The sequence below is a fragment of the Rutidosis leptorrhynchoides genome, chromosome 3 (genome assembly GCF_046630445.1).
Source record: "Rutidosis leptorrhynchoides isolate AG116_Rl617_1_P2 chromosome 3, CSIRO_AGI_Rlap_v1, whole genome shotgun sequence".
NCBI classification, from domain to species: Eukaryota; Viridiplantae; Streptophyta; class Magnoliopsida; order Asterales; family Asteraceae; genus Rutidosis; species Rutidosis leptorrhynchoides.
In genome coordinates, this window is record NC_092335.1 from 40,917,721 (window position 1) to 40,929,628 (window position 11,908).

General features: G+C 35.0%; 1 protein-coding gene across 1 annotated transcript; it reads right to left on the reverse strand.

Moving 5' to 3' along the window:
* Window positions 1–428: 428 nt before the first annotated feature.
* On the reverse strand, window positions 429–2,654 carry LOC139895989 (uncharacterized). Its single transcript, XM_071878561.1, has 3 exons — window positions 2,087–2,654; window positions 1,327–1,605; window positions 429–1,231 (listed from the first exon to the last, which is right to left on the reverse strand). The coding sequence occupies exons 1-3, from the start codon at window positions 2,552–2,554 to the stop codon at window positions 1,142–1,144; spliced, it is 837 nt and encodes a 278-aa protein (XP_071734662.1). The 5' UTR covers window positions 2,555–2,654; the 3' UTR covers window positions 429–1,141.
* Between the last annotated feature and the right edge of the window lie 9,254 nt (window positions 2,655–11,908).

Here is an 11,908-nt window from a genome sequence, read left to right on the forward strand (position 1 = left end):
GAATATTTCAATTATCTTTCTCATCTCCAAAGGTGCGATATATAGATACATATACAAGAAGGAAACTAACTTAATATGGGAAATTATACGTAATTGATTCCCATGATATACATAATCCCTATAATTGCTTAATTACATTTGACCCAATATTTTCTATATTTACAAACTAAATACAGCTCATTTCTACACTTGTGTATTGGGATGAGGGTGGGGAGGTCTCAAGTTCGAGTCCCTCCCTTAAAAATATATGTGGGATTATTTCCTGAAAGCCGGATTGCCCCGAGGAAGTTTTACCGACCTGTATTCAGGACCCAGGTCCAATCCGCCTGCCCCTCGGATGGTTTAAGGTTCGAATCCGTGTAATGCGGTTCGGGTTTTCGCTCGAAAGCACGTGCGTGCATTGCAAATGAGAGTATTCGATGCCAACAACTTGTCTTTCAAAGAAAAAAAATCATATGGGTCAAAATTGCTATACTACTATCAGATTCAGACTTTAATGACCTCTGTTATTGTTAAGTATTCTCAGATCACTAAATGTCATCCAAAAACGCGTGCACTAATATATGTTCTTTAAACATCCCCTAAACTCTTGAGCACCATAACAACGAGCGTTATCAACATTTCTTAGGAACACCAGCTAAGAATTTTTGAATCCTAATAACTATAAATTAAAACTACCTTCAGCGACGAAATCAACAAAACGTTTAAACTAGTAATGGAATCCATTACAATTCGCATGTTCATTGCATTGATTTCATTTACTTTGGTTGAAGGAACCGACTCCAGTGACCCAGACATCCTAACTGACTTTGTGCTACTACCAAACCCAACTGTAACAGACTCAAACTATTTCACGTACACAGGGTTTCAATCCGTTGAAAATTTAACCTACTCAACAAACTTCACAGCTATAAAAGTCAGTCTAACTGAATTCTTGGGTAAACCTTGTTACTTAATAATAAGAGAATGCATATGTTCAATCAATAATTTAAGATACAGATATGAATGAGTCAGTCTTAACTCTTAATGTCTCATTCTTAAATAAACATACTTGACTTCATCGCGTAAGTATGGAAACTTACGCGCATACAGGGGTAGAAATTAACGCGAATGAAAACAACCATATATGGACTAAAAAAATTCACAAGATGGAACACGTAGACAAAGTACTACTAATGGAAACGATCTGGACTGCAGCATTCAATGCTCCAAGCGCTGTCCGCCAATGTTGCTGCGACATAAATAAATATAAAAAATAAAACATCAGAATAATTGCATAGTTACATATCAACCAAATATACACCAGAAGGCTAGTGAAAAACTCACCCTATGTGGGACAATTGCGTTTGGTGCAGCAGGGTACTGAACCGGGATAGATGGTGGATAATGGTACGAATAGTTATTTGTGATATATGTATGGTTGTTTACAGGAGGAGCACTCGGTGCACCTTGAGTCCACGGATGATGATTGTGAACAGCAGGTGGCTGATATGGAACTTGAACCATGGCTGTAGATGGATTCCATGTGTGGTTGTTACTCGAAGGAAGTTTATCTAGAGCTGGGACTTCTTCAAATGGTCTAGACCTTGTTGGAGGTGATTTTACCTGCAAAAAACAACGAAAATTTAATAAACAAATATCTAAAACAACAACAATACTAAATCCCATGAATGTAAAATATGGGAAAATTGAGATGTAGACAGTCATTACTATAATCCTATGAGGTTGTTTCTCTACCTAAAAGTAAATAAAGTCATCCCTTCCTCTACTGCATTAACACGGTAAATTTTTCTTATCACTTGCCATAGCTAAAATGAGGCTATATTCAACTATGTACCCAAGGGCGATTCTACTCACATAGGTGTGGGTCCTATGACCCCACTAATTTGGAATTTTATTTACAATGTATTTATTAGATTGTATAGCACACAATTGAATTTAACTATAAGACCTCGTATTATTTTAGGATTTATGGTTTTCTAAGTTAAACAATCACTAAATTACTCTTCAAAAATATAGTAATTAGGGTTGTAAAAGAAATTGGGACCACTTTGAGTTTTCATCTTAGATTCGCCATTGTACGTACCTCGCTTAATTTTGACTTGTTCATGGCTTCAAGCAACGAATAATTGTCAATAAATCGTGACAAATAATTGTGAGTATGATCACATCTTTGCTCAACATAGCAATTGAGGCAAAGATAAAACGACCCGCCAATAGGGTCTTCCAAGCACCCAACACATGTGAAGTAAGTAGATGTGATGAACTTCTTACAACAATCGCAAAACGGCCTTCTGCTTTTAACTATGTAGTAAAGTGTCATCACTTCAACAAAATCTAGAGTACCATTTTTATCATGATCCAATTGGTTGAAGAATGAAGGATTACACATTTGACCATATCCTTCATCCCTCATGAACTCTATGAACTCCTTTTGGTCTATTTTGCCATCACCATCATTGTCCATCGCACTGAAGAAATCGCGTGCCAACTTTTGAATATCGTCTGTGCTCGCTTGGTAGTAGCCCATGGCTATCGTAGAAAGCTCTTCCATGGTGTTTTCTTGTTTGTGGTTTTGGTTAAGGACAAGATGCACATTTATAAAGGGTTTGCCATTTGACACTAGTTTATATTCGTATGAAGCATTGAGTTTTAGAGAAAGACTTTTGGTAGAAATATAATTAATACTAGATTCCTTATAGGTTCTTACAAAATATAATTATACTAATGGGGTACACATTTTGGTTGCCTGGTCAAGTTACCCATGGGTGCAATATCAGCCAAAGACTTGGTCACTGTATGAATGGTCCTAACTCCTAATTGCTCTTGTGATGTTGTTTTCAATAGTCTTCACTTGTGTTGTTGCTAGGACATTTTTTCATAGCTTTCAAAGTGGAGTAGTAGCTTTTAACCGTACTTAATTAGATTTAATGCTAACTCAAATCAATCGATAAATACTCAATTTCGATATGCTCGTGAGGTGCAATTATCGCACTTTTAGCGAACAAGTTTATTATAGCCTTGCAACTACTTTTAGCCAACGAGTTTGCTATAGCTGTGTGACTATTTTTAAGTTTTAACCAACGAGATTTGTTATAGCCTTGCGACTGCATATAAGAGCACATGGTGTCTTCAGTGTCTATTTCCAGTGTCTTTGAAAGACACTGAAAGTAGGAGAGAGAAACATGATGTATCGTTCAGTGTTCATTCTCGGTGTCTATTTTAATATTTTATTCATATTTTATTCATTTTTTTAATTATAAATATTTTAAATTAGTTTTAATAAAACATTATAATAAATATATATGTAACTAAATTAAATTAATGAAACTACAATTACATACGGAGTAATACTTAAACTATGCTTACATTAATTTAAAACTATGACAAAGTTAAAATACAATAAAATACAAATCATAAATCCTCTGCTTCTCGAAGAGAGCACAAATGCTCAACCAAATCATGTCGCAATCCTTCGTGAACTTCTCGATCACATAGTTCCTTGTTTCTCTGATAGTATGCATCACACCTATCGATCCAAGTGTTAGAAATTTAGTGTAATTGAGGGATTTAATCTATACTTGTAAATGGGTTAGGAGGTACGGAGTGTACACCCATTAAGTGATAGATTGCCCGGACCCGAAAATGGTTTTCCATTATCACAAATTTGAGTGATTACGGAAGTATTATTCTTGCACTAGGTGGAAATAAAACAAACAACTTTATGAAAAGGATTTAATCTAGATTTCCTTGATTTGGATGTTTGAAATAAAACAAATAACTTTATGTAAAGGATTTGTTTTAGATTTGAAAACGATTTCCTTGATTTGGATGTTTGAAATAAAACAAACAACTTTATGTAAATGATTTGTTTTAGATTTGAAAACGAAATTAGTTAGTGAAACATCTCCATCGTGGAATAATACTTGTTTTTGGGTGCCTATAAATAGAGACTATCATTTATGAGAATAAGATATACGAAAAACACCTTAATACTCTTATGCAAAAGAGTTCTTGTTTACTGCCAATAACAAGAACTAATCTCTGTCTTATCCCAAAGTGATATTCGTGTAACCCAGGCAATAAGGGTCGAATAATTACTTTCGGAAAGTGATACCACGATTCAGTGATTTATCCGGCTATCGATTATTTTACCCTACACGAAATCTCAATAAAACCTCCAACAATCGAAAGTAATTATTCGTTATAATCGATGGCGGCTACGATGAAACACATGACGGCGAATTTCTCCAAACTTGATAAGTTTGAGGGAATTGATTTTAGGAGATGGCAAAAGAAGATGCACTTCTTTCTGAGCAGCATGAGTGTGGTGTATGTACTCAACACACCAATTCCTGAAGATCATGGTGATGATGCCACTATTGAACAAATTCGGAAAAGGTGCAAGTGGGAGAACGATGACTACATCGCTAGAGGTTTAATCCTCAATGGTATGGCTGATTCCCTTTTTGATATTTACCTAAATGTTGAATCTTCTAAAGAACTATGGGACTGTTTAGAAACCAAGTATATGTCTGAGGATGCTTCTAGTAAAAAGTTCCTTGTGAGTAATTTTAATAATTACAAGATGGTCGATTCTAGACCGGTCTTGGAACAATACAATGAGCTCATTCGTATACTTGGTCAATTCACACAACATAAGATGAACATGGATGAGTCTATTCAAGTCTCAAGCATAATTGATAAACTACCTCCATCTTGGAAAGAATTTAAACATTCTTTGAAACATAAGAAGGAGGAGTTAACTCTTGTTGAGTTGGGTAGTCATCTGCGTATTGAGGAATCCCTCAGGTTGCAGGATAATGACAAGCCAAAGAGCAACGAAGTTGCTGGTACGTCTGTTGTCAATATGGTGGAACATAAAAAGTTCACTAGTAATAATGACAAAAAGGGCAAACGTAAACATCGAGGTTATAACAAGGCTAATCCGAACAAGAAGTCTAAATTGACTTGTTGGAAGTGTGGTAAAACTGGACACATAAAAAAGGATTGCAAGGTTATTTTTGGTAATAATAATGCCAAAGGATCTAGCACAAGCGGTTCGGGAAATGGTTTAAACAACCACAACTCGAAAGGTCAGAATATATTTAATAATTCAAATAAGAATTATTATGTTTCATATATATCTGAGGCTTATTTTGTGCAGGATGATGATGTCGCGTGGTGGGTTGACTCGGGAGCCACCACCCATGTATGCAAGGATAGATTTTGGTTCAAGACTTACGAGTCCGTGACTGATGGATCAATTCTTCATATGGGAAATGAGTCAACAGCCTCTGTTCATGGACGTGGAAGTGTGGATTTGTGTTTTAGTTCTGGAAAAACTATTTGTTTGTTTGATGTTTTGCATGTACCACAAATAAGAAAAAATTTGGTTTCCAGTAGTGTGTTAAATTGTTGTGGTTATAAACAAGTGATTGAATCTGATAAGTTTGTTTTGTCAAAACATGGTATGTTTGTTGGTTTTGGTTATTTATGCAATAGAATGTTTAGACTTAACATTAATCACTTGAATGTTAATTTTGCTTTTATATCTACTTCTAGCATAAATAATTCTACACTTTGGCATGCTAGACTAGGACATATACACTTTAAAAGAATACAAGATATGTCTAAAGATGGATTAATACCGGTTTTTGACATGAACAATGAAAAGTGTAAAACGTGTATGTTAACAAAGATCACTAAGAAACCATTTCAAAATGTACATCGTGATACTGAAATTTTGGAATTAATACATAGTGATTTATGTGATTTGCATGCTACTCCTACTTTAGGAAACAAGAAATATTTTGTGACTTTTATTGATGATGCTTCTAGATTTTGCTATGTTTATTTGTTACATACTAAGGATGAAGCATTAGATAAATTTAAAATATTTAAAACTGAAGTAGAATTACAACAAAAGGCTTTGATTAAAAGACTTAGAACAGATAGGGGAGGTGAATACATTGACCAATCGTATTTCCAATCCGTTGGTATTATCCATGAGACCACAGCTCCTTATACTCCACAACAAAATGGTATATCTGAAAGGAAGAATAGGGTCCTTAAGGAAATGGTTAATTCCATGTTATCCTATTCGGGTTTAAGTGAAGGATTTTGGGGGGAAGCTATGTTAACAGCTTGTTATTTGCTTAATAGAGTTCCTAACAAAAGAAACAAGATTACACCTTATGAACTTTGGAATAAAAGGAAACCTAACTTGAATTATCTTCGTGTATGGGGTTGTAGGGCGGTTGTAAGACTGCCTGATCCCAAAAAGAAAAGTTTAGGTGAAAGAGGTATAGATTGCATTTTTATTGGATATGTTGAACATTCCAAGGCATATAGGTTCTATGTAATAGAGCCTAATGAATTTGTCTCAATCAATTCTGTGATTGATTCAAGGGATGCAATCTTTGATGAAAATCGATTTTCATCTATACCTAGACCAAAGGATATGATTCCAAGTAACAATGGAATCAATAAGGATTGTAATGATGAAGTCTCTGAAAAGGCTGTTGATCAGTCACTTGAGCTTCGGAAAAGCAAAAGAGAAAGGAAACCTAAATCATTCGGACCAGATTTTCAACTATACTTAGTTGAAGGTTCTAGGGATGATGTTTCTACCCAATATTCATATTGTTTCAATGTTGATGATGATCCTAAAACATATGATGAAGCAATGAGGTCTCAGGATGTTGCATTCTGGAAAGAGGCAATTAATGATGAGATGGATTCCATCATGGGCAATAACACTTGGGTGTTAGCTGATCTACCTCCCGGTTGCAAACCTTTGGGTTGCAAATGGATCTTCAAAAAGAAGATGAAGGTGGATGGAACTATTGAAAAGTTCAAGGCAAGGTTAGTCATTCAAGGCTTTAGACAAAAGTCTGGAATTGACTATTTTGATACTTATGCTCCTGTGGCACGTATCACTACCATTAGACTGCTGATTGCTTTGGCTACAATTCACAATCTGGTTATTCACCAGATGGATGTGAAGACAGCATTCTTGAATGGTGATTTGGATGAGGAGGTTTATATGAACCAACCTCAGGGCTTTGTCATGCCAGGAAATGAAAGCAAGGTGTGCAAACTTGTGAAGTCCTTATATGGTTTGAAACAAGCACCTAAGCAATGGCATCAGAAGTTTGATGAAGTAGTTTTATCTAGTGGTTTTAGATTGAACCAAGCAGATAAATGTGTGTATAGCAAATTTGATGATTCTGGTAAAGGAGTTATAATTTGTCTATATGTTGATGACATGTTAATCTTTGGGACTGACCAAAGTCAAGTTGATTTAACAAAAGAATTTTTGTCATCAAAGTTCTCCATGAAAGATATGGGGGAGGCTGACGTTATCCTTGGTATTAGGATCAAACGTGAAAGCAAAGGAATTTCAATTTCTCAATCTCATTATATTGAGAAGGTGTTGAGAAAGTTTAATTGCTTTGAATGTACTCCTGTGAGTACACCTGTTGATCCAAGTGAGAAGCTTATGCCTAACCAAGGTAAAGCTATATCACAACTTGAGTATTCTCAGGTGATTGGCTGTTTGATGTACGCCATGACATGTACAAGGCCAGATATTGCTTTTGCTGTGGGAAAACTGAGTAGATATACTAGTAATCCTAGTACTCATCACTGGCAAGCAATTAGGCGGGTACTGAAGTATTTAAAGAAAACTATGGCATATAGTTTATCTTACAGTGGATTTCCTTCTGTAATAGAAGGATATTCTGATGCGAGTTGGATAACCAATATTGAAGATCATTCTTCAACGAGTGGTTGGGTGTTCTTGCTTGGGGGAGGTGCTATTTCATGGGCTTCTAAAAAGCAGACATGTATTACCAACTCAACGATGGAATCTGAGTTTGTTGCTTTAGCTGCTGCTGGTAAAGAAGCAGAATGGCTTAGAAACTTGATCCATGAGATACCATTATGGCCTAAACCTATAGCACCCATGTCTATCCATTGTGATAGTGCTGCGACATTGGCAAAAGCTTATAGCCAGATGTACAATGGAAAGTCTAGACACTTAGGTGTCAGACATAGTATGATTCGTGAACTCATCATGAATGGGGTGATTTCTATAGTGTTCGTAAGGTCACAACAGAATTTAGCTGATCACTTGACGAAGGGATTGGCAAGAGACTTGGTTGACAAGTCTGCTGTGGGGATGGGTTTAAAGTCCACATAAATTTCTAATTATAAGATACCCAATTCCCTTCTGATGAAAATTAGAAGTTGAATTCAATGCGGAAGGCTTATACTTAGAAATTTGGAGTACATAAATTTTATATCATCCCAAGGTAAGGTATGTACTCGGACCTGCTGAAGGTCAGGTTGAAGTCTAGCTTCTTAATAGTTCATTTGAAAAAGTGCAAGAGCAGGTGCATGACTGAAGTGAACTACCTATGTGAATGTGAAGTTTTGCCGCTTCAACAAAGCTTGGACTTTTAGCTTTGGATACATTCATGAAAGGATATGGACACATGGCTTGTAAAGTGTCAGGATAGCTTTAGAGTATTTGAAAACTTATGTGTATGTTATTTTCAGTTATTCAAAATGGGTTGAAGGGTTCAATTCTTAGAACACCCTGATTCTCGAATATTTGGAATGTGTAATGTACTAAGGTGAAAATTCAATCTTCAAGATATTTTCATTTATGCATGAGTTTTTGTTTTAATTTGTTTAATTCTCATGAAACGAATTGCACTAAATTGGGGAGGATTGTTAGAAATTTAGTGTAATTGAGGGATTTAATCTATACTTGTAAATGGGTTAGGAGGTACGGAGTGTACACCCATTAAGTGATAGATTGCCCGGACCCGAAAATGGTTTTCCATTATCACAAATTTGAGTGATTACGGAAGTATTATTCTTGCACTAGGTGGAAATAAAACAAACAACTTTATGAAAAGGATTTAATCTAGATTTCCTTGATTTGGTTGTTGGAAATAAAACAAACAACTTTATATAAAGGATTTGTTTTAGATTTGAAAACGATTTCCTTGATTTGGATGTTTGAAATAAAACAAATAACTTTATGTAAAGGATTTGTTTTAGATTTGAAAACGATTTCCTTGATTTGGATGTTTGAAATAAAACAAACAACTTTATGTAAATGATTTGTTTTAGATTTGAAAACGAAATTAGTTAGTGAAACATCTCCATCGTGGAATAATACTTGTTTTTGGGTGCCTATAAATAGAGACTATCATTTATGAGAATAAGATATACGAAAAACACCTTAATACTCTTATGCAAAAGAGTTCTTGTTTACTGCCAATAACAAGAACTAATCTCTGTCTTATCCCAAAGTGATATTCGTGTAACCCAGGCAATAAGGGTCGAATAATTACTTTCGGAAAGTGATACCACGATTCAGTGATTTATCCGGCTATCGATTATTTTACCCTACACGAAATCTCAATAAAACCTCCAACACCAAGTGTGTTGCATATTATGAACTGGTTCATACATTAACTCATTCTCCACTATGTTATAACCGTTGTCTTCAACAATTATGTTGTGTAATATGATGGACGTCACACTGTCGTAATGTAGCAGTTGAATGTAACTAGTCATCTTTAGAAGTGACGATACTATCTAACAGATCGCCATTAATTCATATTTATCTTGTGACGAAGAAGACGATGACATTTTATTTAATAAAGTAAATGAAGTGTAGAATGTAAAATATTGAGGGTGCTTTTGCATTCAGCGTCGATCTATGAAGCTTGGGATGGTGACGGTGAAAACAAACGGCGTAGGGGTGTCGTAAACAATGGCGTCCTCGACGTCAATCTGTTTTAACGGTGAGAATTTCATCGACACCCAGAGCTCTAAAAAGGGGATCTTATGCACCCTAACAACTAGTACAATTATTCTAAGTTTCTTAGCATATAGGATTATAATTTATAATATGAAAAATCATTTTCAAAGATAACATTTAGAGCGTCGTAATCATTTTCTTTATGTTTATGCTAACAAAAAGTTCATAAATCTGTGTTTTACTTTTTAGTACCAAAACTTGGTTTTGTTTTCCTTTTAATGTTGCATACATTTTCCTTGACCCAATCACTATCAAAGTATGAATGGCCTATGATAAAAAAAAACTGAAAACAAATTATTGGAATAGACATATCTCATATATCTTATACTCATAAAAAGCTACACACGTTACAAGTTAACATCAATCTTTTATCATAGTTTACATACCAACTTTAATGGACAAATAATTCACATGAATTGTTACTAATTAAAAAATTAAATATATGAGAAATGCTAGAATTACATCAACTTTACATATTCACAAAATAAGGTGAAATTTGAAATGAACCAATAAGAATTAATATATATTCCACTCTTATAGTTTTACACTTCTTTTTGCTTTAAATGAATATAATGGTGGGACATGAGGGATATATATGCAAGTCAATTGAGTACTCTGAATGTATATGAGACTAGTCAAAGATGTACCAAGTCAGACAGAAAAAAATAGGCCCAACTTGGTAAAACTGGCCAATTTAAGTAGAGACCCGTGAACTTACGAAATACCGCTAGTTTGAAAATTTTAGTAGAAAATACTATGTAAATTGTATATGACACCACTAAATTTAAATGTATGACTCCATATATTTTTCAAATCTATATTTTTTCTTTTAAGTTGTATAAGACACAACTAAATTATACTACTCGGACCCATATATTTGTCGAATTTATAGTAATTTTTTGAAGGTAAATTATCATTAAAATAACATTCTAATATAATTAGTATTGAAAAAATTTTTGGGACTCCTTTGAATTATAATCTTGAAATCGACACCGGTGAGAAATCTATTAAAATCTCAATTTGAGTTTCAGAACATGAGTCCACTTGTTAGTTATGCATACCAAGTTACCAACCATTAAATGAAATTTTATGAACAATTTGATCAAAAAAGGGACCACGCGTATGGCTTATAGTGGGCCTCAATGTTGTGTAAATAATTATTTGGTGTGTAAAAGTTTTAACACTAAACCAAATTAAGTGTTTACATAATAATCTCTCCTAGTAGAAATTTTAAAGGTGATTCACTTGATATTTAAAGTTGTGGATGTTTGCTTAAGAATTTATGATGTACTGAAACAAACGATGGAGTCTTGAAGCTTCATATTTTCATACACATATCTGAATTCATCGCATGATGACGTAGGGTTTGGCCCAATTAGGATCTACGCAATTAACTTGGGCCCCAAGTCAAGTAACCCTAATTCCCATCTATAAATATGGGGCAAAACCTACATCAAGTTCACACGCTCCCAATCACATACACCCTCATGCGGTCATTCAATCCCGCCTCTCACTCTCTCAATGAAAGCACGCGGCAGTCATAGCCGGATCTTCTCCTCGATCGTCTTCACGATCGCAACACTAGGGTTTTTACCTACGGGTCTTGTAGGGTTTTTTCTCCCTTTGCCGTCGATAGGGTCCGACTATCGACCGGCGGGCAATTCGTTGGCCACCCTCCCGAGATCATCATCTCGGGTACGGGTTATTCACGGTAACCGGACCGGATATCAACGACGTTGACGCCTAAAAAACCCTTTCGCATTGATGTTCGTGTGTAGGTTTTTCCTTGGAAAAAATATGCATGAACATCGCATAAATCTAAAAACTTGTCGTGAGAAGGAGCAACATATACTACTAACGGTCTAATGCCACGCTCATGCGGAATTTGTTAAAATACAATGCAAATTTAGAATAATATGGAATTAGTATATGTATATGGGTAAAATATCTAGATATTAATATGTATATGAAAAATATCTAGATATTAAAATGTAAAGAAAAGTCTAGTATAGTCTAGATCATCTATAGTGGGTGTGTTGGGCTCGTCGAAGCTTCCAACAATTG